The sequence below is a fragment of the Anser brachyrhynchus genome (genome assembly GCF_964034855.1).
Source record: "Anser brachyrhynchus genome assembly, chromosome: 9".
In the NCBI taxonomy this organism is placed as follows: Eukaryota; Metazoa; Chordata; class Aves; order Anseriformes; family Anatidae; genus Anser; species Anser brachyrhynchus.
The window spans coordinates 9,612,175-9,638,542 of NC_137703.1; the positions used below are offsets into that span (position 1 = coordinate 9,612,175).

The window sequence follows — 26,368 nt, forward strand, 5'->3', positions numbered from 1 at the left end:
TGCCTGGCACCGCTCCCCCAGCGCCGTGACTCAACCGAGCTCGGCACCAGCCGGAGCCCGGCGCTGCCAAACCCCCCCGGCACGGGGCCGCCGGCCCTGCCGCAGTGCCCGCACCCCCCCGCTCCCTGGGGGAAGCTGAGACGTGTTCCCCCCCCCCCCCCCAAACACACATCCCTGGGGACACTCGGTCAGGACAGCGGGAGCGCGCAGTGCTGAGCCACCCCCCCCGCGACGCAGGGCCCGTGGGCACCCAGGTGTCCCCGCAGCTCTCGCCCCCACGCCAGCCGCAGCCCTGCGGGCGCCCATCCGTGCCCCCCGCGCCCCCCCGTGCCCCCCAGCAGCTCCCCCCCTGCATCCCTGCCTGTTGTCATGGCGATGGGACGTGGTGACGGACGGCGACGGAGCCTCGTCACCCCGCAGGGCTGCTCGCCACGGCCGGGGTCCCCCAGCCCGGGGCCAGGCGGGGATGAAGGGGTTTTGGGGTGAAGCCCGTCCCCAGGCACCCCCCCCCCCACGCCGGTGCGGCCCCGGCGTCACCGGGACCTCAGCCCCAGGTGGCTCACGGGGGGGGACGGGGATGGTGCCATCCCTCTTCCACCCGTCCCAGCGTGGGATTTGGGATGGGAGCCCACCGGGGGGGCTCCCAGAGGAGCCCCTTTTCCTCATCTCACTGCCCCGAGCTCTTCACCACCCCCAGCCAGGCTCGCCAGCAGGGCGCACGTCCCCGCCGCCGTGACAAGTGCCGCCGGTGGCACGCCTGGTGCACATCTGCTCCCCCAAATCTGGGGACAAACAACCTGCCCGACCCCCCCCGCCTCCCCGCGGCCAGACAGCCGGCGCCCGATGTCCCCGGCCCCCCAGGCGACCTTCGGCAGCCCCCCCTCGGGGACAGCCCCGGGTGCTGGTGGCAGCAGGGAGCTGGCGCTCGGCGAGCGCGGCCGCGGGGCTGCGGCAGCCGCCAGCAGCGGTGCCATTTCACGTTTCTTGGCAGGGCTGGGAGCGGAGCAGATGGAGGCACCACAACGCAGCCTCCAGGCACGCCTCCGCGGCCCCCCCCCCCCCGTGCCACCGCCAGCTCCCCGGCCTGCTGCTCGCACCCCAAAAATCACCGGGAGCGCCAGGGGCCGTGGGGGGGAAGCCGTCGCCTCCGTCCAGGTGCCTGGTCCTCGGTGAGCGTCCTCCCGGGCCTTCCCCAGGGACACCAAACGCTGCCAACGCAGCCCCTTCCCCTGCTGGGGGACCTCTCGTGGTGGCACCTCGGGCACCTGAGGGCAGGCTGCTCACCCCAAGCCGTGCCCCGAAAAGCTCTGGGGCATTTCGGGGCTGCTCCTGCCCTTTCGGCATCCCCACGCAGGGGGTGGCAGCGCCCCCAGGCACACGCTGTTCTTTGCGTGGGCGGCCCACGGCCACCCCGGCAGTGCCATCCTCATCACAGCTGGGAGCCCAACCCCAAACCAGCCCCGGGAGGGGGGCCACAACCACCCCCAGCCCCGTGAGGTGTCCCGGCCCCTGCTCAGGAGCTGCAGCCCCCGTTTAGGGGCTGGGGCAGGATAAAGCTCCCGCTTCCCCAGCCGCCGGGAGCCCCGTGCCCGCTCACCAAACGCCCCGCAGCCAAGCCGCTGCTCTGGGCACACATTTGGGGCCAAGCAGGGCGCTCCCAGCGGGACCCAGCCCCTCTGCAGGACCCAGCCAGGCTGGGACCCCCCCCCCCCGGGGCACAGCACCAGCCCCACAACCCACCCGCACCTCGCCGCGCTCACCCCAGCCCCACGGCTCGCCGGTCCGTGCCCACAGGCAGCGGCACGTGGGCCGGGCAGTGGGGAAAGCAGGGCACATCTCAGCGTGGGCCTCTCGCCTATTTTCCTAGGCGCCTTTTTTTTTTTTTTTGCCTTTCCAGAAGCCATCACATGAAAAAGTTGAAGCTGGTTCCCCGGCTAAAGCAGGAATAAAGGCAGCTCCCGGCCGGCGGGGAGGTGGGGGGGGGGGCACGGCTGCCCTGTCCCTTCTGTCCCCGCTCTCAGAGGGGAGCGGAGCTCTGCAGAGCCTGGCACAAAGGGGACGGCACGGCCGAGCCTGCCCCAAATAGCCGTACCTGCCCGCTCGCCTGGGCCACTCCAGCCGACGCTCTCCTGCAGCGCCTTTCGGGATCTCAAAGCGTGGGCCGAGGAGGTGGTGGCAAGGTGGGGGGGTAAACGGGCCGCAGGCTCTGCGGGAACCCCGCTCTCGTCCCCTAGAGACCCCCAGGGGGGCTCGTGGGGCTGGGGCTCGGCCACCACAGGAGCTGTGGGGCTGCCCCATGGCGTGTGTCTGCGCCATCCTCAGCCCCCCAGACAAGGGCCGAGCGGCACCACCCAGCCCTTGCGGTGCCAGCAGCCCCCTCCTGGGCTTAAATACCCCCAGGTGTTGGGGGGGGGGGGGGCAGGTGAGGCTGCTCAAGGCCAATTTGGTGCAAGTGGGGCTTGGGGGGGGGGAGTATTGGGGTCCCTTGGGGCCGAATGACGGCTGGCTGCCCCACGGGGGTCAGCTCCCTCCTTCCTTGCCCCCCCCCAAAAAGCCCCCGGGGGGAGCGGCCGAGCCGTGGGGCAGGGGCACCTCGGGGCACCGCGCACCCACGCGTGCCCCCCCCCCCCAGTCTGCAGGCGACGACCCCCGCGCGTGGGGGGGGACTGAGAGCTCCAAGGCGGCGATGGAGGCAGACCCCAAAACTGGGGGAAGGCTGCGGTAATGGGGGGGGGGACACCCGGGGCCGCCCGTCCCGCGGGATGCTCCCGCCCCCTCCCCGGTCCCTCCGCTCGTCCCGGCCGCGCTCGGAGCCGCCCCCTCCCGCCCCGCCGGGGTGTGTGTGTGTGTGTGTTGGGGGGGGGGGTCCCCGCTCCCCCCGGATGCATGACTTCATCCTTCCGCCCGCCCGCCTCGCCTCCCCGCCGCCGCTCCGCCGCCGCCGCCGCCGCCGCCGCTTGGCCGGTGCAGCCGCCGCCGCCGCCGCCGGTGCCGCCCGCCCGCCCGCCGCAGACTGGCTGCTCCCGGCCCGGCTCCGGAGCGGCTCGGCACGGCACGGCACGGCCCGGCCCGGCCCGCTCGGCCCCGCCATGTCGCAGGTGCTGCCCTACGGCGAGGACAAGGTGGGGCGCTACGGCGCCGAGCCCGAGGCGGGGGAGCTGCCCTTCAGCTGCCGCCTGCAGGACACCAACGCCTTCTTCGGGGGCAACCAGGGCAAGCGGCCCCCCAAGCTGGGACAGATCGGCCGCGCCAAAAGAGGTACCCCCCCCCCCCAACACCCCCCCCCTCGGCTGTCACCCCCCCCACCCCGCCCCAAATCCCTGCGGTGTCCCCGGGATGCGGCTGCCCCCACCCCCAGCATCACCCGGACCCCCCCCCACCGGCTCTGCCCCGCGGCATCCCCAGCGCTGCACGCCCCCCCCCCTACCCCCCCCCGGCATCTCCGGGACCCCGCGATCGCAGGACCCCCCCCCCCGACCCCACTGCAGGCAGGGTGTCCGTGTGTCCCCCCCCCCGCCCCGGAGCTGCCCCCCCGTCTCCTGCAGCCATGGGGCTACCCCAGGTACCCCCCCGGAGCTGCTCCTCAGCTCCCCTGGGGTTGCTGCACGCCCCCGGGGCTGCCCGACACCCCCCCCAGCCCTATAGACCCCCCCCAGCCCTACAGACCCCCCCCCCCCCAGCCCTACAGACCCCCCCCCCAGCCCTATAGACCCCCCCAGCCCTATAGACCCCCCCCAGCCCCATAACCCCCCCCAGCCCTATAGACCCCCCCCAGCCCCATAACCCCCCCCCCCATCCCCGCCTGCCGCAGAGACCCCCACCGGCAGCACCGCTGCTGACCAACAGCCCCCCTCCGGCTCTGCTGCCCCCCCCCCCCCCGGCTCCATGAAGCTGGCATGTCGTGTGTGCCCCCCCCCCCCCCGCTTTGCTGCTTGCCGCAGAGACCCCATCAGCTTCAATCGGGACCCAAATAAACGCCCCCCCCCCCCGCCCCCCCGATGTGTCACCACCATCCGTCACCCCGGTGCCTTGGGGAACCCCGACCGCAGCCCCTGCCGTCCCTGCAGCCCCCCCCCCGCACCTGCTGGGGGGGCCCCACGGGGACCCCCCCCCCATTCCCTTCGTGAGCTGCAGAGGCAAAATTGGGGGGGGGGGACACCCAGAGACCCCCCCCGGCACAAAGACACCCCGTGTCCCCCGCTCCACGCCCCCCCTTTGCGGTGCTGATGGGTGGGATTAGCGGCCCCCCCCCAGGGGATTGGGGGGCAATTCCCCCCCCCCCCGGAGGGGATTGGGGGCAATTCCCCCCCCCGCTGGGCGTGGGGGGGTCTGGCTGCTGCCCCACTGATGCTGGCGGTGGGGGGGTTCTGGCCAATCCGCCCCCAGGGTGCTGCTGGGGGGGCTGCTGACCCTATATCCCCCCCCCAGGTAGAGATGCTGGTGGGGGGGGGCCTGCCCAGGAGGTGATGGGGGGGGGGGGGGGGGGATGCTGCGTAGCCCCCCCCGGTGGGGGTGCTGATGTGGGGAGGGGGGGCTCTGGGGTGATGCCGTGGGGGGGTCTGTCTGTCCGGCAGCGCGCTGGGGGGGTCTGTCCGGCCCCCCCCCCCCCCGTGCTGATGCTGCCTGCGGGAGGTGGGGGGGGGGGGGTCCATCCAGCAGCGGCTGGTGCCCCCCCCGCTGGGTCATTACCCATTCCAGTCCTGTTGCTCGCAGCAGCGCCTGCCGCAGCGCGGAGGGGGGGTCCCTTCCTGCCCCCCCGCCCCCGCCATCCACCCACAGCCGGCCGCGGGGAAAAGGAGAGGGGGGGGCACCCCCTGCCTGCCCCCCCCCCCCATCACCCCATTCCCCCCCCAAACCCCTAGGGGGTGGCTGTAAGGGGGGGGGGGGGGGCGCATCCAGACCCTCCGCGGGGAGAGGAGGAGGAGGAAGGGGGGGGATAAGGGAGGAAGGGCCGGGCGCTGCCCCCCCCCCCGCGTGTCCCCGCACCCACCCGCGTCCCCCCCCCGCGTGTCCCCGCAGTGGTGATCGAGGATGACCGGATAGACGAGGTGCTCAAGGGCATGACGGAGAAGTCGCCGTCGGGGGTATAAACCCGGAGCCGCCGCCAGGACCCTCGGGCCCGGGGGGGGGGGCACAGACGAGGAAAGAGAAGGGGGGGGGGCGCTGGGAGGCCATGCCCACGGCCCCCCCCCCCCCCGAGGCCCCACGGGGGGTGCAGCAAGCGGGGAGAGAGCGGGGGGGGGGCCACCCCCCCCCCGGACCCCCCACACCCCCTCCATACGCTCCCACCGGCTTCGGGGTCGCCCCCCCGGGCCATGCACTTTACCCCCCCAACCCCCCGCAGCGAGGGACCCCCCCCCTCCAAAAAAATACAACAAAAAACCCACGTCGTGGGGGGGGGGGCACGGAGCTGAGCGGGGCCGGAGCGGGCTCGAAGCCGCCCCCGGTGCCATTTTTTGCTCCATCGTTTTTTGCATGAGCTTCGGTGGCCCCCCCGGGCGCCGCGTCCTGGTGCCGAAAGGGTCACCCCCACTCCGGCAAACAGCTTCTTTTTAAAACAGAAAAACAAACAAACAAAAAAACAAAACAAAACACAAAAAAAACTTTCCTCATATTTGTATTTTTATATCCGAATATTTGTTAAAAAGAAACAAAACGAGCCGCTGACGGCGAGGCGTTGAAGTAGCGCATCGGGGGGGGGTAAAACAAAATACAAAACGCAAATGGTTCATATTTTTTTCCATAAGAAAACCGAAAAAAAAAAAAAAGAAAAAAAGGGGAAGGTGAAGAGAGAGAGAGAGAGAGAGAGAGAAAAACCCACGGCCCCCCCGCCGGCAGCAGGACTTGGGGAACGTCGGTGGGGTCCGCACGCGCCATCCATCCATCGCCCCGCATCCGCCGCTGCCTCCCTCGGGAGGATTTTGGGGGGGCCTGGGGCTTCGGGGGGGGGGGGGGTGTTGGGGAGGTTTGGGGGGGGGAGCGGGGAGGGCAGGGGGGGCCGTTCCTGAGTTGTCGTTTTTAATTTTGTACTTTAATTTAATTTTATTTTTTAAGAAGCTTCTCGGGGAAGGGGGGGGGGGTGGGGGGGGTCTGGTGTGCATGAGAAACTCGTCATCTTTTACGATAACCTACGAGTGGCATTTATGGAGACAACAACGCAAAAAAAACCAACACAACAACAACAAGAAAACAAGAAAAAAAAAAGAAAAAACACACAAAAAAAAGAAGAAAAAAGATACTTGTGTCATGATGTTCTACGAATGATCCATTGTAAATTTAAATGCCATTTTTCACTGTACTGGTGAACAAAATGCGACGAATAAAACACATTCATGTACCGACGGCAGCCCGGCACCGCCTGGTCCTTCTCCCCCCCCCTGCTTCACCACCACCCCCCCGGGATTTGGGGTCGCCGGTTTTGGGGTCCGACCCCGGAGTCCTTGGCGGGTTCCTGGCACTGGGGGGGGGGGGGGCACGGCTGACCCACTTCGGGCTCTCGCCAGAAACAGCGGCTCTTGTGCCCGGTGCATATTGCACCGCCGCCCCTCCGCGGGGGTGTCCCCCTGTCCCGCCTTGTGGGGGGGACCCGGGGGCCGCCCCCCCCGAGACGGCTGCCTGGAATTAAACCCGCTCCGGCTTCATTACCGGCCGCAAAGCCCCGAGCCCTGGCTGCTCTCCAGAGGAGCACAGCACGGGGAGGGGGGGGAAAGGGATGAGCGAGACGTGGCCCTGTCTGCCCCGCTCCCCCCCCCCCGCACAAGGAGCCCCCCAGGAGGATGAGGAGAAGCCCCCCCCATCGCTCACACCCCCTAAATCCATACAACCAAGGCACAGAGAAGGCGGGGGGGGGGGTTTGCCCCGCCAGGTCACAGCTGGATGGCCAGCAGGTAGTCCTCGTCCTCGTCCTCGTCCAGGGGGGGCGGCGGGCTGGGGGGCGCGGGGGGGTGCCAGAGCCTTTCCCCCAGGGCCAGGTCGGAGGCGGCCAGGGGCTGCCCCTTGCACATGACGTAGAGGAAGTAGTGGAAGGCGTCCCCGCAGGCGGCGTCGCGGCAGGCGGCGTGCCGCAGGGACCAGCCGAAGGCCTCCTGCGCGTAGTGGGGGGCGCGGAAATGCGGCTGGGCGAAGGTGATGGAGAGGAAGCGGCCCCCCGGGCGCAGCACCCGGCTCACCTGCGGGGAGAAAGCGCCGGGACCGGGCCGGCAGGGTTTTTTGGGGGGGGACACACGGTTAGGTTCAGCCCCGCAGACCCGTCTCCATGCCCCGAAAATCCCCCTTGTACCCCCCACATCCCAAACCCCTCCATCCCGTCGCCATCCGGCACCCATGCCGCCCCCCCCCCCCCCAGGGTGAAAGCCCGAGCCGTTTTGAGCCCCGACCCTTTTAATCACCATTTTCTCCTGGCTGGAACTAAGCCCCCGCTAATAGGATGGAAAAGAACATCAATTTTCTTGCTTGGCTTTATCCAATGTCAAAAGGCTTTTACGGCCGGCGCTCGCGTGCTCGGCATGCAAAGGCAGCGCCTGGGGGGCGGGGGGGGCAGCCCCCAGCGCCTCCCGCGGGGCCCTGCGTCGGCACCAGGGGGGTCCGACCCCAAAAACTTAGTGCCTGTACCCTACACCCCATTAACACAGCACTAATGGCCCCCGCTTGGGAAGGGAAACCTTCCCATTTGCCTGGCCAAAGCGGGGTCCCCCCCCCCTTCGCTCCCCAATAACCAGGTTTGGGGACCAGCCCCGTGGTGGGTGCCTCCCCGGGGGTCCTCACGTCCCCCCCTGGCCCCCCAGGGAGGGGGGCAGCAGCTGATCCCGTTACCGCGAGGGGCTCCCTAAGAGGATCGCGGGCAGCAGCCGGGGGGGCGCCGGCGTGGGGGGGCTGCTCGGGATGGCGGTGCCATAACGGAGGTTGCCAGGTCAGGGCCGGGAACGAGATGGGGAAGGGGGGGCTCAGCGCGGACCCCTCCTGCCTGGCACGGAAACAGCGCCCTGAGTGTTGGGCGGGGGTCCCGCATCGCCCCAAAAAGCCATGTGTTAGGAGGCTGTGAACCCCCCCGGCCCCCCCATGAGAAGGGAGCAGGGGGTGGGATGAGGACGCCGGCCCCAGGAGGACCCCCTGTGGGAATCAGCGGGGTCTGGGGCACGGCGCCGTGCCCTGCGGTGCTGGGGGAGGGCAGGGATTGAGCAGAGGATTAAAGAGGGAAAAAAAAAAAAGAGAAAAAAAAGAAAAAAAAAAAGCTAAATCCTCGCTGTTTGGCCAAGTGACAGGGACTGGCACGGCCAGGATGCCGAGGGCAGCCCTGCTGCCCGCAGCGTTCGGGGCCCTGGGCTCAGCCGGGCAAAGCCTGAAGCCAGGGAGGCGCGAGGGGACGAGGGGGGGCTCCCAGCACGCGCCCCCCCCCCGCCACGGTGGCTTCATCCCGGTCCCCGCTGCCAATTAGCAGGGACCCGGAGGCATCGCCCGTCCCCGTGGCAACACCACGGCCCTGTCGATACCCCGCTAATGAGATCGAAGATGGGGGGGGGGGGGGCACAGGATGTCACCTTCCCCGGGGCTGGCAGCACTGCGTCCCCCCCCCCCGCGCATCCACGCACGGGGATGCATCCTGCCCCCGGCGCAGAGCATCACAGGGGGCAAACAGCACCGGCTGCGGGGCTGCCGGGGAGGGGACGGGCATTTTCCCCGTCCCCGTCCCACCACCACCACCCCAAACACCCCCCGGCTCCGGCGCTCGCGGCCGTGCCGCCGTACCTCCGCCAGCACCCGGTGCATCGCGGCGGCGGCCCGGGGCGAGACGCGCCAGGGGTCTTTTTCGTCCGCCAGCAGCACGTCCAGGGTGCCCTTCTCCAGCACCACGTCGAAGGAGGCGTCGGGGAAGGCGAGGGCGCGCATGTCCATGACGGCCCAGCGCAGGCGGGGGCAGCGGGCGTAGCGGGCGCGCATGGCCTCGATGCAGGCGGGCGAGAAGTCGATGCTGGTGACGTCCCGGTAGCCCCGCTCGTGCAGCTCGTAGCTCAGGGCGCTGGTCCCGCAGCCTGCGCTCAGACGGGGGCGGGTGCTGCTCAGATTGGGGTCGGGGGGGGGGGGGGTCCTGGTCCTAACTGGGGGGGGTCTCGACAGAGCTGGGGGCTGCCCTGTCCCAACTGGGGGGGTCCCAAGAGAGCTGGGGGCTTCCCTGTCCTAATAGGGGGATCCCAACAGAGCTGGGGGCTGCCCTCTCCCAACTGGGGGGGTCCCCAATAGAGCTGGGGGCTTCCCTGTCCCAATGGGGGGTCCCAACAGAGCTGGTGATTTTCCTGTCCCAATGGGGGGAGTCCCAACAGACCTTGGGGCTACCCTGTCCCAGTGGCCCCAACGGGGGGGGTCCCACCTACCCCAGCCAGGCCCCAAGCCAGGAGTTTCCTGTCCCGCTGGAGGAGTCCCACCTGAGCTGGGGGCTTCCCTGTCCCAACTGGGGGGGTCCCAACAGAGCTGGGGGCTTCCCTGTCCCCATGGGGGTGTCCCACCCGAACCAGAGGTTTCCCTGTCCCACCTGGGGGGTCCCCACCCAAACCCGAACGCACCTCTTGTGCCCCCCCCCCCGTCCAGGGCCCAAGCAGGGGACACAGAGGTGTCGGTGACCCCAGCACGGTGCCACCGGGGGGGGGTCACCCACACACCCACACACACCCACGGGGTGGGGGGGGGGTGTCGTTAGCAGCAGCGGGCTGAGCCGCTAAGGGGATCGGCGATTCCACCCCTAATCCCCCCTAATCCCCCCCACACACACCTAATCCCCCCCCCGACCCCCCCCCCAGGTGGGATTATCACCCCGGTGCCGCCCTGCCGGCTCCCTCACAGCCCCCGGGACCCCCCCCGGTACCTCCCGGGACCCCCCGGGACCCCCCCAGGACCTCCCCGGACCCCCCCGGGACCCCCCCCGGTACCCCCCAAGACCCCCCCGATCCCCCCCCATAGCCCCGGGGGGGCCCCTACCGAGGACGAGGACGCTGTCTCCGTGCCTCAGCTCTGCCTCCAGCAGCTCGCTGAAGCGGCCGAAGCCCCCCAACCACTCCCGGGGCTCGGCGGCCCCCTCCCGGTACCGCTCGTCCCAGTAACGCCTCTCCCGGTACCGGGGGGGGTCCGACCGCATGGCGGAGGCGGTGCGGGGACGGGGGGATGGCGGGGGGGGGGCGGGGGAAACACCGGGCGGCTTCCGGGCTGCGCCTCGTCCCGGCGGGTCCGGCTGGAAACGCGGCCCCGGCGGGGGGAGGGAGGGCGGCGGCATGGCGGCCGTGCTGCGGCGGGCATGGCGGGGCCGGCGGGCGGCGCTGCTGGAGCCCCGCTACACGCCGCTGGTGGCCGCCTGCCTCTGCCTGGCCGAGGGGGGGGTCAACCTGTGGGTGATCCGCAGGGTGCCCTGTGAGTCTGGGGGGGGTAATTTTTTTGGGGTGGGGGTTATTTTTTTTTTATTATTTTTTTTTTTTTTGGGGGGGGGGGGGGGGAGGCCGGGGGCAGCCTCACAAGGCTCACGCTCGCTGCCCCCCCCCCCCCCCCCCCCGCAGACACCGAGATCGACTGGAAGGCCTACATGGCCGAGGTGGAGGGCTTCGCCAACGGCACCCGCGACTACACGCAGCTGCGCGGCGACACCGGGCCGCTCGTGTGAGTGGCGAGGCCGCGGGGAGGCCGTCCTCCCTGGGGAGGCAGCGAGGGGTCCGGCCTCTAACCCCCCCCCCCCCACCACCACCATCCCCATTTCTCCCCGCAGCTACCCGGCCGGCTTCGTGTACGTCTTCCTGGGGCTCTACTACGCCACGGGGCGAGGCGCCGACGTCCGCCTGGCGCAGTACATCTTCGCCGGCCTCTACCTCCTCAACCTCCTCCTGGTCTTCCGCATCTACTGCCGAACCAACAAGGTGCCCGGCCGGCCTCCGCGGGGCTTCCCGGGGGCTGCGGGGACCTGGCCTGGGTGGAAGGGGTGGTGTGGGGTTGGGGGCGGGGGGCTGGAGGGGCTCGGCAGCGGTGGGGTGGGCTGCTGGTGGTCTCCGTGTCCCCCGGTGGTCTCCATGTCCCCCGGTGGTCTCCGTGTCCCCTGGTGGTCTTTGTGTCCCCTGACGGCCTCCGTGTCCCTCTGTCTCCCCGCAAGGTCCCCCCGTACGTTTTCTTCTTCATGTGCTGCGCCTCCTACCGCATCCACTCCATCTTCGTCCTGCGGCTCTTTAACGACCCCGTGGCCATGGCCATCCTCTTCCTCGCCGTCAACCTCTTCCTGGAGGAGCGCTGGTCCTGGGGCTGCCTCCTCTTCAGGTGCGGGGCTGCCGGGGCTGTGCTCGGCGCCGGGGGCTTGCCGGGGGCACCCCCGGTGGGAGGCCGCAGCGGTAACTCTGCTCCCCGCCCAGCCTGGCCGTGTCGGTGAAGATGAACATCCTGCTCTTCGCACCCGGGCTGCTCTTCCTCCTCCTCAAACGCTTCGGCCTCCTGGGCTGCATCCCCAAGCTGTGCATCTGTGCCCTGCTCCAGGTAGGTCCCGGCGCCTGAGTGCCTGAAACCCCCCTGTGGATGCGCTGCGGCCCCGGCACCTGCCCTGGCCCCACGCAGCGAGCTGGGCCTTGCTGAAGAAGCAAATCCACGGGGCTCCAGCCTCTCCCCGCCACCCCGTGCGGTGCCGGAGGCCTCGGGAGGTGTTGTGGGGTGATGGAGACCTGGCTTGTGGCTGCTGCGAGGTGCTGGTGCGTGTCCGGCAGGTGGTCCTGGGGCTGCCCTTCCTGCTGGTGAACCCCGTGGGGTACCTGAGCCGCTCCTTCGACCTGGGGCGCCAGTTCCAGTTCAAGTGGACGGTGAACTGGCGCTTCCTCCCAGAAGAGGTTTTCCAGAGTCGGGCATTCCACGTCCTGCTGCTGCTGGCTCACCTGGCTGGCCTGGGGCTCTTCGCGCTGCACCGGTGGCACAGGTGAGAGCCGGGACTCCCTGCGGGGGCTGGTCCCTCTCAGCCTCCCCCCGTGGGGCAGGATACAGCCCCCGTGCCCCCACAGAGATCTGGGGTTGTGTGGGGAAGCTACTGCTCCGAGAGGGTCAGGCTCACGGGGGAAAGCTGAGACCACCGTTTGTGCTTCCCTCTCAGGTCCAGCGAGAGCATCCTGTCTCTGCTAAAGGACCCCGCCGACAGAAAGCACCCGTCCCCTCCGCTGAGCGTCAACAATATCCTTTGGCAGGGCGGGCAGCAAGGAGAGGGGGGAGAAAGCGGGGCAGATTTTTAGGCTTGGCCTCCACAGGCTCCCTTCCACCCCGCCGTGAGGACGAGGTGTAAGGGAGCTGTGCCGCCGGGCTGGGGAGCCGTTGCGGGATCATGCCGTGTGCGTTCGTCGCCTTAATGCCCGCGCACAGATCGTCTTCGTCCTCTTCTCCTCCAACTTCCTGGGCGTCTGCTGCAGCCGCTCCCTGCACTACCAGTTCTACGTCTGGTATTTCCACACGCTGCCCTACCTGCTGTGGTGCACCCCGACTGCCAAGCTCGCCCACATGCCCAAGTACGTGCCGGCACGAGTCGGGGCCACGCGTCGCCGGGGCTTTGGGAGCCGGGGGGGGGCTCTCGTGTCTCCCCTGCTGACCCCCAGCTTCTCCCCGCAGGGTGCTGCTGCTGGGTGTGATCGAGCTCTGCTGGAACACCTACCCCTCCACGGTCTGCAGCTCCCTCTCCCTGCACATCTGCCACGGACTCGTCCTGCTCCAGCTCTGGTACGGCACGGCCCCGCTGCCGGCCCCGCACGTGCCCCAGCCGAGCAAGAAGCCCGCTCCCCTCTCCAAGAAGGCGCAGTGAGAGCGTGGCCGGCCGGACGATGGGAACGGGCTCTGGGACTGCTCCTTCTGCCTGGTCTTCTTCCCACCCAGCTCCCAGGCTGCCCCCGCTCGCCCCGGGAGGGCCCCGAGCCCTGGAACTGTGCGAAGGGGGCAGTGCGGGGACCCCCCAGCGGGCAGGACTTCTCCAATAAAGGGGGCTTCAGGAGCCCTTCCCCAGCCACAGTGTCCTCGTGCTGTGGCAGCGCCAGGAGAGCTGTGCGTGAGCCTGTCCCACCTCCAGGGGTTCCTTGTTCCCTGCCTGCTCCTTCCCCCGGGGGACGGCTGGGAAGGGAGCGATGCTCTCCAGGGCTCCACCAAGCCCCGGCGTGGGCTCAGCAGGGCTGATGGCTCCCTGCCCGCGACACAGACACGCACACAGGCAGCAAAGAGCCAGGCGTCTTTATTGGGGCCCCCCCCTCGGGCCATCACACGTTGTTGGGGTTGTAGCACAGCATGTTCAGCTTGATGTTCTCGTCCCAGTGACGCAGCAGCAGGAACAAGTGCCTGGCTGCCCCTTTGAGGCAGCCCACGTCCACGCCCTCGGGCAGCCGCTGCGCCTGCAGCCACGCATCCGCCTTGGCCGCCACCAGCTCCCACTCCTCGAAGAAGCCGGCGCAGCGGTGCTCCAGCCACGCCAGGGCCACCGCCGTGGCCCAGCTGGCGCTCTCCAGGTCCTCCGGGCCCGCATCCTGCCAGCTGAGGCCGGCCTCGGAGGGGGCGGCCGAGTGGGGGCCGGTGTCGGACTCGGAGCCGTGCCCGCTGTCCGCCTGCGCCCACACGGCCGCGCTGGGCACCTCGGAGCAGGTGCTGTGGGACGGGGGCGAGCCGGGCTCGGGGGCTGCCGCCGGCTGCTCCTCGGCGGAGGCTCCTGCCCCGGGGCTGCTCTTGGCCACCGGGGACGTGGGGCTGAGGCTGGCGCGGTGGGAGGCGTACGGGGAGGCCCGGCGCAGGCGGTCCAGGGGGATCTGCACCACCTCGGAGAAGCTCTCGGTGAGCTGGAAGGGCCCCCGGGCTTGCTGCAGCTGCACCTGCAACGGGGGGGGTGGGAAACTGGAGGGTGGCACGAGGGGACTCAGACCCTCTGCAGTCCCAGTACGCACGGTAGGGGCTTCAGGGACTGCCCAAATCTCCCCCCTCCAAGAGCCCGCAGAGGCCCCCAGGGCCATGCAAGGACACAACAGCGCTCGTCTGAGCCGCTGGATTTGCATCCTCGGCTGTTTCGGCCAGGCTGCTGCAGCTGGCGAAACCGAGCATCTGCCCAGGGTGGCGCAGGTGTGGGATGCGTGACCCAGCGCGGGGGGGGGGGGGGGGGGGGGGAACCCTGTTTGACCCCCCCCAGGGATGGGTCCCTACCAGCGGGAGGTAGTCGTGGCTGGCGCTGGTGCTGGAGCGCTCGCTCTCCGGGCTGAGGCAGTGCGGGCGCAGCGCCAGGCTGGGCCCCCTGCGCCGGCTCAGGCTGAACCTGCCCGGGGCAAACAGCGCGTTAACGGGGCAAGGGGGGGGGCCCCCTTCCGCTGCCAGGCTGCCGCAAGGAAGGGGCTGGAGCGCTGACCCCCCCCACCCCACGTAGGGCACAGGGGACAGCTGACCCGCAGCCCCCAAGGGGCGGCGCTGCCCCTCTCCCCGTGCCCTGCGGGGTGCTGCGTCCCCCTGCCCCGGGGCGCGGTGCGGGGCGGCCTCACCTGGAGCCAGCGATGCTCTCCGTGGATTTCTGGGAGCCCATGGAGGAGGTGGAGGGGCTGGTTGGGGGCCCTGGAACGGGAAAAGCTGAGCGTGGCGGGGCCGTGGTGCACGTGGAAGCGTTCATCCCGCGTGCTCTGCCCGGTGAGGGGGTTCGGGGCACGGCGGGTGCCGCACCTTGCGGCTGCCAGCGCCGCGGGGCTCCACCGGTGACGGGGCAGCCCCTGTCCCTCACCCCCTGGACGTACCGTTAGTGCCGTTCTGCTTTTCCCAGCCCGAGGTGGCGGAGGAGACGCTGGCTGGAGACCCGGGGACCTCGTCCCTCTCTGCAAGACAGCAAAGCCCCGAGGGCACCGCGTCTGCCCCGTCCTCGGGGCACGGAGCTGCTGCCCCCTCCCCAGCACGGGGCAGAGATCGGCATCTCCTCCTGGAGCCTTATGACTTGGTGGCAGGTCACCAGCAGTTCTGGGGACACCCCGCAGTGCCCAGAGCCCCGTACCTGCGCTGATGAGAGCCTCCTCCTGCTCCTCCACGTCCCGCTGCCGGCCCAGGCTCGCCGAGCCGCTCCGGTGCCGCCAGCTCCCGGCCGTGCCCGTGCGCGGGTGGCTGGCCGAGCCGGCTGCAAGGCACCACGCCGGCTCAGCCCGTGCCGTGCCCGCTCCCCTCCTCTCCCGCTGTCCCTTTCCCATCCCGTCCCCCCCCCCAGCTCCGCGCCAGGACCCCCACGGCCCTTCCTACCTCTGCCCCACACCTGCGGGGCCGCGGGCAGCGCTGCCCGCGTGGCTCCGTCCACGGGCACCACGCAGGTGTAGAGGGAAGGCACGTTGCAGGCTTTGCTGGTCTGCATGGCTTTCAGGCGAAACCGGCGGGCGAAACCTGCCCGGAGGGGGCCGTTAGCAGGGGGTGACAAGCAGCAGGGACCGGGACGGGGACCGGCACCCACCCTGCTCCAGCTCGGCCTCCCGCTGAGCTGCCGTCTCGCTGTCCCGGATGACGGAGCGTGCCGCCAAGCCGTGCAGCGGCTTCTCCCCGTCCACGCCCGCCCGCCGCGGGGGCTCCTCGCTGCCCGTCCCGTCCCGGGGCCGCAGCAGGGACTCGAGCGAGGCCGTCACCTCCCAGGACACAGGTTTGCCGGCCCGCAGCCCGTGGATCACCACGTGGCAGCGCAGGGGCAGGCAGGGATCGCCCTGGCTGGGCTCCCTCGCCTCGGGCGACGCGCTGAAGAGGTAGGAGGGCTCCACCAGCATGTCCCAGTCCAGGTGGGTGGGCGAGAGGAGGTTATCTGAGCGGCAGAGGACGCGGGCTTGGCACGGTGGCTCTGTGTGACGCTGAAGCCGCCCTCGTCCCCCAAGCCACCACTCACTCGACTCCCCCACGCTGTGCTGCAGCCGCGGCGTCTTGGGGCCCAGCTGATCCAGCCGCCCCTCCAGGGACTGGTTCCTCTTCTGCGACACCTTCTCCAGGGCCCGGCAGAGCCGGCGTGCGTCCAGCTCCCCGTGCGGTGAGGAAAAGCTGCGGCCGGCCAGGGCGGCTCGTGCCAGCGCCTTCTGCCGCCGCGCCAGCTCCTCGGTGCTCAGGGCCGCCGGTACCTGCGGGGAAGGCTCACAGCGAGCCGGTGGTCACCGGCAAAGAGCCCAGACGGGGCCCGGCCGTGCCAAAACGCGACGGGGCACCCGCAGCCCCAGCCCCAGCCCCACTCTGCCCTGCTGCTCCGCAAGCTGGCACCCGCGACCCGCCAGCCTCCCCGAGCAACAGGCGATGCTCGCCAGGCGCTTAACGCACGTGGGAAGGACTGACTGCACCGAGACGGGGGTTTGCAAACACCTGGCTCAGGCCGACGTGGAGACGGGAGGATTTCTCGGTGATGTTTGAGCGTGCGGGGGCTCAGTTCGGCTGCCCAAGGCTGGAGCACGCCCTGGTGCCTGCCCGGGCTTCAGCCTGGAGCTGGGGCAGGGCAGCGGCACCCGGCTGCACGTCACCCCAACAGCACGGGGAGATCGTTTACGCCACGGGGAAATCACTTACGCTTGACATTTCAGCTGCAAAGGCCACTAGCTGCCCGTGCTATTGTGCAGCGGGAGCGGGTTACCTAAGCCGCGCCAGGAAGGAGCGGCAGGGTGTCCCGGAGCCGGGTGACAGCTGGCCTCACCTGGCCTCGGGGCCGTCCTCACCCTGCTACCGGGGAGCAGCCGCGACCTGGCTGGATTTTAAACCCAGCCGTTAAGCAGCCGGGACGTGCCCGTCGCTAATGAAGCCTCATTCGCCTTTGGCAGAGGGCTGAGGAAGCCGGGCAGGAGCCAGACCACCCTCTCCCTAGCTTGGCAGGCTCGGTACCTGGTGCCAGCCCAACTGCTTTCGCTTGATTCCTGCGGCATCGACGAGGACCTGAGCTGGCTGAGGCTTCGCTTAGCCGCACGGCTGCCTACCAGCCCGGGGAACGGGAGGGGACCGGCTATTTGGTCCCCCAGCTGTCCGGTCCCAGCGGGACAAAACCACGCGAGGAGCCTCCTGGCAGCACCCAGAGCTGCACCCTGCTCGCAGTCCAGCCTCCAGCCCGACAGCCACGTGTCCAGGCACAACGGGGCAGCGAGACCCCAGCTACGCGGGGACCAGCCCCAGTGCCGCGGGTGGATCAGCCTTACCTTGACGGCAGCCGGGGCCGGGGCCGAGGGCAGCGGGGCGGATTTGGTGGAGGACTCGCAGAGGGACAGGCTCTTCTGGCCCTGCTGGGAGGCGGCGTCGGGGGCCGGGGAGCCTCCCTCGGGGGCCACGTCGCGGGAGCCGGTGGACTCGCTGCTGGTGGAGCTGCGGGAGAGCAGCCCCTGGCTGCGGTCGGTGCTGACGGAGCAGTGCGTCAGGACGTATTGCTCCTGGATGTAGGATGGCTGGTAAATCCGCTTCCAGATGTCTCCTCCCGAAACGAGGTCCGTGCCTGCCCGGCAAACAGACACCCCGTCAGGACGCTGCCCCCGTGCCACCGCCACTGCTCCCGCTGCTCGTCCCCACTCACTGCGCTCCGACTCCTCCGTGTCACCAGCCGAGACCTCCAGGGAGGCCTCTCCGGAGCCCGCGCTGCCTCGGGACGGCTCGCGGCGCTCCCCGGGCACCGGCGGCCGCGTCCCCCCGGGACTGGGCACCTCGTCCTGCGAGGGGACAGCCGAGCCCCGACGAGCCCTGTCCCGGCCCTGGTGGAGAGAGGGTCCTGCCATCAGCCCCGTCACACAGAGCCCGGTGGCACCGCCACGCAGGGGGCCAGAAATGTGCCGGGGAGGTCTGCAGGGCCGCCGGTCTCACCGCCGGGCGCCTGTCCCGGAATCGGGCGATGCTGTACAGGGTGCAGTAGCTGACGAGCCGGTCACCGGGGTACAGGGCCGCGATCTCGGTGGGCGAGAGCAGGGCCTCGGTGCTGTCGGGGACGTACCAGTCGATGGTGATGTCGCTGACGGCCGGCTCGATCGCCTTCTTCAGGGACTTGATGAGCTGGGGCGGGGACAGGAGCTGGCATCTGCCCCGTGGTGCCCGCATTCCCTGCCCCGCACCAGGCCCTACCTTGGGCTGCAGCCTCTCGGCCGGGCTCAGGAACTCAGCACGGCCCCGGCTCAGCTTGGCCATGGCCGTCAGCAGCCGCCGGCACGCCCGCGGGCCCATGCCAAAGCTGAAGCACCTGCGGGAGGGAGCCATGCACCGAAAAACCCCATTTTTTGGGGGAAAAGCGCCGTGCCACTGCCACGGTGCCGTACCTGGCGGTGCTGGCCTGCCGGCGCACCAGCTGGAGGATCCTGCCCGCGCCGCCCGCCGCCGCCGCCGCGGTGAAGAGGAAGAGCTGCCGGGGGTAGCCGTGGTGCAGGGGCTGCGCCAGCGCCCAGCTCAGGGCCGCCAGGAGGTCGGGGCCGCCCGTGGCCGCCCGCAGCTCGCCCAGGTGCCGGCTGGCGCGGCACAGCGTCTCCTGCCCGCACGGACAGACGGACGGCTCGCGGGGACGGACGGGAGCCCCGCAGCCACCTGCCCGTGGGGAAGGGGTCAGGGCGGGGAGGACGGAGGGGGCCGGGGGCTGCGCTTCCCCCGGCAGCACTCACGTTGCTGCAGAGGCGGCTGGAGGGGAAGAGCGGCTGGACGTCGGAGCCGAAGCCGGCGATGTTGAGCAGGGTCCCCGACGGGAGGCTCTTCAGGGCCACCAGCAGAGCTACCTGGGGTGGCGGCGGGGATGGGGAGTGCTGCTAAGGACCCGCCACTCGGTGAGAGCCCCCAGCCCTCGCTGCCCCTCCTCACCTTGACCTTGTCGACGTCGGGGCCGCTCATGGTGCCGCTGCGGTCGACGAGGAAGAGGACCTCGCGGGTGACGCTCTGCAGGTCCCCCGGGATGGGCTCCACCGCCGGGCAGAAGTTGAGCATCAGCACGGGGTTGGGGAAGATGTCTTTGTGGAAACGCTTCTGCACAAAAGCCACCTGCAAGCCCGGAGGGAGGGCGAGGGGCTTCCTCGCACCCCTCAGCCCCACAAAGCCTGCACTGGGGTCTTCCTCGCATCCCCCCCACCCCGTTGTCCTCCCCGCGGGCTGGCGGTGGCCGTGCCCTGTCACCTGTCTCTCGCCGCTGCCATCCTTCCTGGCTATCCGCGCGTAGTCCCGGCGGCTCCGGATGTGCGCCTCGTACTCGGGGTAGCTCATGGTGCCTTCCTCCATCACCAGGTGGGGCTGGTGGGGCTCTGGGGGGCAGCGGGGGCTCACAGCCACCCCAGGCCCAGATGCTTTGGGGGGGCCATGCCCAACCTCCCCCAAACCCGCGGCTTTTCCAGGCGCCGGCAGCCCTTACCGCAGGGGTAGAGGATGATCTCCACGTCCCTGTCGTAGCGGTGACGCTCAGCCAGGGTGACGCAGGTGGTGGTGGCGGAGGTGGCCCAGGGGTCGGCGTCGGCACGCAGCGCGTGGGTCGGGCTCTCCAGGCCTGGGGGGGGGGAGACACAGAGGTGGGGGCAGCCCCGGTCGGCTCCGGACCTGGCACGGCCACGGGCCCAAGGACGCCGCTCGCCTGCCAGCGCTGATGGGATTACCGCTGCCGGCGGCCAGGAGCACCCCGTCTGCCCGACACCCCCCGCAGCCTCCATCCATCCATCACGCCTCCGCCGAGGACAGGACGGAGGCTGCTGACTCAGAGCCTGGTGGCAGCGGCCCAGAGCCGTGGCCCTGCCAGGTGTGGGGCGATTTGGGGAGGGGGGGGGGCTCAGCCCGCAGCCCCCGCGCCCCCAGCCCTACCTGCCAGCAAGCAGGGGCCCTTCACCAGCAGCTCGAAGGCGAACTCGTAAGGAAAGGGGTTGCGGGGCTGTCCCCAGAAGACGTCCGTGCTCTCCGCAGGGGCCGCGGGGGCAGGCTGGCTCCGTGCGCCGGGCCCCCCGAAACAGCTGGTGGGGCTGCAAGGGGAGCGGGGTGAGGGCAGCGCCGGGGCCCCCGCGCCTCCCCTGCACCCCCGGCGTCCCCCCCCGGGACGGCAGAGACTCAGGAAGCAGTGAAAATCACCATAGGGCCAACCTGTCGTCACACAAGCTTCCCGGCTCGCTCTCACGCTCGGGGGCGGCGGCGACGCGGGGCGCGAGGACCGGGGGGAGGACGAGGCGCAGGGCCCCCCCCGGCAGCGTGGGCAGCTCCTGCGCCGTGCGCAGCGTCACGGCCAGGCTCTCGGCCGGGCCCAGCGAGCCCGTGCTGATGACGAAGGTGGAGCGCTCGGCGTCTTCGTCCAGGACCAGGTGGCCTGGGCAGAGGGGGAGCAGTGAGGAAGAGGAGCATCTCCGCCACCCTCCCGGAGAGGGGACAATGGGATCTCCAGTCCCAAAGACCCCCAGGTATTGGGATGGCCTGGCTGGGGCTCGCCAGCCCCTGGTGCCCCCCCACCTTGCCACGCAAACCCAGCAGCACTCACCGCCGGCACAGCGGCGTGGCCGCCCGGGGCTGGTGCGGCACTCGAGGCAGCAGTCCTGCGCCCGGTGCCGGCTCTGCACCTGGAAGGTGACCCGCCGGCTGCCCGCCGCCGCCTCGAAGCCGGCCACCACCTCCGACTCCTCCAGCGGGTAGATGAAGACGCCTGCGGGTGGGAGAGAGCCCCGAGGCAGAGCCAAGGCAGTGCCCCAAAAAACTCATCCGAGCTGCAGGGCACGCGCGGTGCCCTTGCAAGGTAAAGGGGCTGGGGACGGGGTGCTCCCCAGCACGGGGGGTTTTAGGGTCCCTGCAACCCCTCTTACCTTCCACGGGCTCCTCGCGGGGGTTGGTGTACACGAGGTGGGCGGCGATGCTCAGGGCGTAGCCGTTGGCACAAGCCTTCACCCTGGAGCTCTTCAGGGGCAGAGCCTCCCAGGAGGAGAGCGCGTACAGACCCGGCATGGTCCCTCGGTGCGGGCTGCCAGGAAGGGGGACACGCTCGTCATCCCCACAGGGGGATGGGACGCATGGACCTGAACCCAAATCTGTGCTCTGGAAATGGGGTCTGGAGCCGAACCTCAGCGCTCTGGAGCCGTGGAGCCCGCAGGCACACAGGACTCCTAGGCACACAGCCACACGCGTGTCCCCATCTCTCGGCCACCCCAAAGCAGCCTGGCGGCTCTGGGGCCTCCCCAGCCCGTCTCCCCCGCTGGCTGGGAGAGGAGCATCTGCTGCTCCCATCTCCATCCACCCACAGAGGTTACCAGGGCAATTTGTTTAAAAAAAAAAAAAAAGATGCGAGAGAAGCCCGCAGCGTAACTAGGACAAAACAGAGTGCGGTGTTTGCTGGGGGGTTAATAATTAACAACAAGGTCAGCACTGCTCTGAGGAGCGGCACGGAGGGGAAGGCTCTGCAGGGAGGGGACGATGCTCTGCCGCGGGGCAGGGAAGCTTGGCACGGAGGTGCAGGTGTGATGCCGTGGGAGGAGGCTGCTCGGGATGCCTTGCAACCCACAACGCCCCGGAGCAGCATCCCAAACCGCTGCCCGGGGTCTGCCCAACGTCTCCTCATCCCCTGCCGCCACCAAGTCTCGTGAAATATTCAGGGCAGCCTGCGTGGCTCTGCACCCCCCCCACCGCATGCCCTGCCCGCCCCAAGCGTCTGGCACCAAGCAGCCGCGTCCCGCCGCGGGCTTCAGCGCGTGGCAAGGACAAGGCCAGGTAGAAGCAAACCATCTGGTCCCCCCGCCCCGGCGGCCTTCGCCCCAGGAACAGCTCGTGCGGGCATCGGGAACACGAGGCCGGGTGCCCTCGCCCGAAGGGTGCCCCGGTTGGAGCATCCTTGAAGGCAGAGCAGGGCTGAACCTCGGGAACAGAGCCGGGCATGGGGCAGGGAGCCCCCAAGGGGCTGTGTTAGCCAGGTGGCTGCATCCCAGGAAAACGAGCCCATCGGGCCAGAGGGGAGCTGAGCGCACCCGGATTGGCACCTTGGGGTGCTGCTGGCACGTCCCCGTCACCCTGCACCCCTCGCCACCTCCAGCCCCAAGTGCCAGGTGCCCCCGCCTGCTCTCGCATCACACAAGGGGGCACCCTGCCCGCAGCACCCAGCCCGGCTCTGGGGACCTGGACGCCCCCTGCCCAGCTGCCCTGAGCCATTACGGAGGGATTTCACCCCAAAGCCCTTCCATTCGTTCCCAAGGCACCTGGCTCAGCACTCAGCAACGCGCCTGCTGTTTGCCGTGCCGCCCCCTGGCCGGGGCACGCCGGCTTGTTTACCGGGCTTACAGGAGAAGCTGTCCCGGCTGCTTTTTATCACTCCTCATTGCATTTACACTGCCAGGGTAAACAGGGCCCATCTGGCCCTGCCGCGCTTCCCGCACGCTGCTCTAAGCCCCGAGGTAATGAATAAAACCAGACCCGCAGGTCCTCGCCCCGGCCTCGGCCCCCGGAGCAGCAAATTGTCCCCGGTGCCAGGGCGGCATCGCCAGCGGGGCCCCGCTCGCCACCTCCAGCACAGCCACCGGCACCTTCACAGCCCCCTCCTCATCCTCCCTGCCCACGGAGCTGCGATGAACACCAAGGCGAGAAGGAGCTCACCCCTCGGTCTGGATAACTTCGTGTCTGCCCTTTCCCCTGCGAGCGGGAGGACTTGTTCCAGGCAGGCTGCTGCTGAAAGCCAGGCGTGCGCGGTGCCCGAGCTCACGGGGCGGCCGTCGGCAGCCGGGAACACCGGCACAGCTTCCCCTGCTGCACCGACGGCTGACTGACCAGGGCCAAGGGGGGTTCAGCCCGGACAGGGGCAAACCCAGTGGAAATTTCCACTGGAGACGAGCGGTGACAGTGGCACACGCCTGCGAACGACTGGGATGGGGGGGCTGGGTCCTGAGTCCCTGCGGCAACACCCCACGGAGATCGCATCACCTGCTGCCTGGGGGCACTGCCCCGTGCTTTCCTCTGCCTGCGGGGCAGCCCCGCGTCCCTTAGCCGGGACATGAGGCCCTGGGTTCAGGATCTGTCCCAGCAGAGCCACAGGAGCAGGGGCAGTGCTGCTGCCTTTGGGGCACGCCACGTTGCGGGGAGCCCAGGGCAGTGGGATTTCCCCAGAGGCTGCAAAAGGCAAAGGGCACCACGGGCGGGGGGCTGCCCGGAGCCACGCTCAGCTGGGCTGCCCCCAGCCCTGACCCCCAGCCCTCAGTGCTCTCCTCGCGGCTTTCCCCGCTGGGAAGTCTGAGCGGAGCAGAGCACGGTGCGTGCAGGCACACAGACCGTGTCCAGGACAGACACTGCCCCCTTCAAAGCCCCCTGCCCACCACAGCACACGGTTCCCAGCCACGTTGCTGCTGGCTCAAAGCTCCCTCTTGCCCCCCTCCCCAGCTCTGCCCCCCTCTCTGTCCCGTCCTGCTGCTCTTCCCTCCCCTGAGCCACTAAAACCCCTGGAAAACCGCAGCCCCGTGCCAGGGAACGGGAATTACTTCCCTTCAGTGCACCCCCACAAAAGCATCCCAGACCCACGGACCCCCCCCCAGCACGGGACGTGCCAGCAGGGCAGCCCTGCAGAAGGCTCCCGCTGCCCCTGCGGCCGCGGGGTGTTTATGGCACAGCCCACAGCCCCGTTGTTGATGCCCTGGGGCATGGTCCTGCAGTTATTAAAGCCACCGGTGCTGGCTTTAAAGTCCCGGTGGTCTCAGCGCTTTCACGGCCCCGCTGCCTGGTTCCCTTCTAACCCCCACCCCCGCAACCCAGAGCTGCCCCACAGGCAGCTGCGTGAACCCAAAGCACCCCGGTCCCGCTGCCCCAGGCCTTACCTGGAGGACGAGGATGACACAGGGGCTGCGGGCTCAGCACCCCAAGGAGCCGTCCGAAGCCTCTGCCCGGAGTGGGGGGGGTTTCTTCCCCTTCGGTGGGGGTCCGCACACCCGGGGCCGAGCGGTGCCGCCGCCGCCCCTCCTGCTGCAGCTCCTGCTCTGGCACCGACTCCTTCACCGCCGCTGCTCCATCCCTCGCTCCCTGTGCCAGCAGCCAGGGCTGCTCCAAGCCCAGCCTCGTTAAAGAGACACGATCCCCGCCACCGTGGCCCCGGGGAGGGCTGGGGGACGCGCTCACGTGTGGCACCAGGGGGTGGGGGGGTCCCAGGGGATGGCCGAGGGGACCAGGCACGGGTGGGTGTCACGGAGCGCTGAAGCAGAGCATCTGCCCCAAACGCGGACACCGCGGGGACCCACGGAGCCTGCACGTGGCACGGGGGGATCCCAGCCCTGAAGAGCAGGAAAAAAGCTGGGGGGGGACTGGGGAGAGCTCAGCCTTTGGGTGAAGAGCACAACAAATAGCCTGCCGGGGAGGGCGCGGGCGGCCAGGAGATGCTGGCACGGGCAGGACGCGTCTGCTGGAAGGGAGATCCTGCTGAGCACAGACTGGGGCGCTGGGAGTCCCCCAGCCACCACCGCCTGAGCAGGACTGGGCAAAAAAAACCAGCAGATTTGGGGCTTATCCCTGCACTGCCTCTTCCAGGCAGCTCCCTCGCCGTGCTGCTATAGATAGAGCTGTGCTGCCGCTGCACTTTTTATAGAGCATGCACGGGGGAGGCACCGTCCTCTCGTGCAGCACCAAACCCACCGTTGCAGCCGCACCAAACCCAGAGCAGAGCCGAGCTGAACAGGCACAGAGCAGGGAGAAGTGGCAGCGGCGGGGCGAGCCGTCCCCGGTCCTCAGCAGCAGGTGATTTCGGAGCAGAGCATCGGCTGGATCTCACTCCCAAACCATCGCAGGCTTCGGGCTCCTCGGCACCGGATTTGGAGGCGGTTGCAGAAGCAGCAAAGGATGAAAACCTCTGTTGGAAGATGCCTTTTGCCGCACGTGGTACCGCAGGGCACGCTTCCTCCTCCCGGCTCGTTACACTGCACTTTAGCCAGCACAATTAGCTGGTGGAGAGGCACTCCGCGGGTCCCCTGGGTGCCTGCAAGAGTGCACCGAGCCGTTCCCTTCCCCTGCGCTGGAGGCTCCAGCACGCCGCCTCCTCTCCCTCTTCTGCACAGCGCTGAAGCGTGCGGCTGCCCTGCTTCCCTGGCGTTTAGGGCTGCAGTGCGAGGGGGCTCACCGTACATTCCCCCGTGCCGGGTGCCACCCCATAACCACACATTCCCCCGTGCCGGGTGCCACCCCATAACCACACATTCCCCCGTGCCGGGTGCCACCCCAGCGAGCTGCCGCAGGCACAAGGCGCCCTGCAGCGCGTACAAGGCTCCCACTCCCACGGCAAGCACCGCGACCGCTCCAGCGCCGGAAAAAAAAAAAACAAACCCGCAAGCTTTGATTTTTCTCGGAGATATTGTTTCTAGGCCAAAGCGACGCTAAGAAAAGCTTCCAAACGCGAGCGCTGGGTTGGTGCCACCAGCTGGGGCGACGCGGGGCTCGGGTGCAGCAGAGGCTGTCGGCAGCCCCCGGCGGTACGGCGGGTGGATAAATGCAGCCGTGCCCGGGCTCGGGGATGCAGCGGTGCCCCCCGAGCCGGCCGGCAGCCCCGGGGAGAGGCCGGCTGCCTCCATCCCAGTGCTCGCAGCAGCGTGAGACAACAGCCGGGCGCTCCCTGTTCTGCACAGTCACTGCTCCGCCGCTGCGGCCAGGGAGCAGCCCTCGCTGCGAGGCTGGAAACAGAGCTGAGAGAGCTCGGTGCAGCCGAGCTGGGAGTTGAACCCCACAAGTGTGAGCCGGGGTGGGCCCGGCAGCCCCGCTGGGCACCCGCACGGCCCGGTCCCGCTGCCGGCTGCCCGGGGAGAGCAAACCGAGGGCGAGCCCCAGCCTGGGCATCGCTCCCCAGATCTCCCCGTACCTCGTTGTGGGCTTAACGAGCTGCGTTATCACCCAAAGACAGGGCTGGCAGAGCCCCCCCAGCTGCTCCTAAATCACCGATAAGCCCTGCAAATGTAGGGCTACCCGAGGGACCAGCCCGAAGGCCGAGGGGATGCCGGCTGCGCTCAGCACGCCTGCGGCTCCTCGAGGGGCACAAGCACCCCCCGAGCCGAGCCTCGACCCCCACCCCCACCCCGGGGGGCTCGCAGGGACGGATCGGGGCTGCCCCAGCCCCAGCCGGGGGTTCCCGGAGGACACCGGGGGGGGCGCAGGGTCGGGCACGGGCGGCTGGGGGCAGCCGAGCTCCGGCGGCGCTGCGGGAAGCGGAACTCGGCGGCGCGGGGGAGGCCCCAAGTGGGAGCGCCGGGGCCTCGGGGCCGGCTCGGGACCGGGGTACCGGGGGTACCGGGCCGGGGGTACCGGGGGGTGCCGGGGGGGAGGTACCGGAGGGGAAGGGAGGGGTATCGGGGGGGAAGGAGAGGGGTGCCGGGGGGGTATAGGGGGTACGGGGGGGGGGGGGGGGGGGCAGAGCCGCAGCAAACCCCCGGGGATGGGGGACCGGGAACCGGGACGAGGACCGGGGATGGGGACGGGGAGGCCGGTCCTAGGGGGGCCGAGGGGC

General features: G+C 69.9%; 4 protein-coding genes across 8 annotated transcripts; 2 read left to right on the top strand and 2 right to left on the bottom strand.

Annotated features, from left to right (window-relative positions):
• Window positions 1–375: 375 nt before the first annotated feature.
• CAMK2N2 (calcium/calmodulin dependent protein kinase II inhibitor 2) lies at window positions 376–6,341 on the top strand. Its single transcript, XM_080603892.1, has 2 exons — window positions 376–3,258; window positions 5,020–6,341. Exons 1-2 carry the CDS (start codon window positions 2,496–2,498, stop codon window positions 5,088–5,090), a joined length of 834 nt encoding a protein of 277 aa, XP_080460018.1. The 5' UTR covers window positions 376–2,495; the 3' UTR covers window positions 5,091–6,341.
• EEF1AKMT4 (EEF1A lysine methyltransferase 4) lies at window positions 6,233–10,261 on the bottom strand (the record flags this gene model as incomplete). Its single annotated transcript, XM_080603891.1, has 3 exons — window positions 6,233–7,169; window positions 8,746–9,029; window positions 9,970–10,261. The coding sequence occupies 3 exons, from the start codon at window positions 10,259–10,261 to the stop codon at window positions 6,867–6,869; spliced, it is 879 nt and encodes a 292-aa protein (XP_080460017.1). The 3' UTR covers window positions 6,233–6,866.
• Window positions 10,259–13,024, top strand: ALG3 (ALG3 alpha-1,3- mannosyltransferase). Its single transcript, XM_080603888.1, has 9 exons — window positions 10,259–10,395; window positions 10,539–10,638; window positions 10,745–10,892; window positions 11,123–11,283; window positions 11,376–11,496; window positions 11,721–11,926; window positions 12,098–12,174; window positions 12,359–12,503; window positions 12,604–13,024. Exons 1-9 carry the CDS (start codon window positions 10,260–10,262, stop codon window positions 12,791–12,793), a joined length of 1,284 nt encoding a protein of 427 aa, XP_080460014.1. The 5' UTR covers window position 10,259; the 3' UTR covers window positions 12,794–13,024.
• Window positions 13,025–13,113: 89 nt separating this feature from the next.
• VWA5B2 (von Willebrand factor A domain containing 5B2) lies at window positions 13,114–25,850 on the bottom strand. 5 transcript variants are annotated; one of them, XM_080603831.1, is made up of 22 exons: window positions 23,706–25,850; window positions 22,498–22,751; window positions 20,724–20,878; window positions 20,405–20,566; window positions 20,005–20,236; window positions 19,744–19,898; window positions 19,304–19,435; window positions 19,072–19,196; window positions 18,763–18,939; window positions 18,570–18,680; window positions 18,234–18,439; window positions 17,788–18,157; window positions 17,504–17,678; window positions 17,136–17,425; window positions 15,857–16,082; window positions 15,437–15,775; window positions 15,232–15,369; window positions 14,993–15,112; window positions 14,742–14,819; window positions 14,496–14,565; window positions 14,167–14,275; window positions 13,114–13,841 (listed from the first exon to the last, which is right to left on the bottom strand). In XM_080603831.1, the coding sequence occupies exons 3-22, from the start codon at window positions 20,860–20,862 to the stop codon at window positions 13,239–13,241; spliced, it is 3,957 nt and encodes a 1,318-aa protein (XP_080459957.1). In that variant the 5' UTR covers window positions 20,863–20,878; window positions 22,498–22,751; window positions 23,706–25,850; the 3' UTR covers window positions 13,114–13,238. The 5 variants fall into 5 exon arrangements, with proteins under 5 accessions (XP_080459957.1, XP_080459956.1, XP_080459959.1 ...); XM_080603833.1 differs by lacking the exon at window positions 22,498–22,751 and having other exon boundaries at window positions 13,115–13,841; window positions 17,788–17,973; window positions 18,043–18,157; XM_080603834.1 differs by lacking the exon at window positions 22,498–22,751 and having other exon boundaries at window positions 13,116–13,841; window positions 17,788–17,973; window positions 18,043–18,157; window positions 20,017–20,236.
• Window positions 25,851–26,368: the final 518 nt, after the last annotated feature.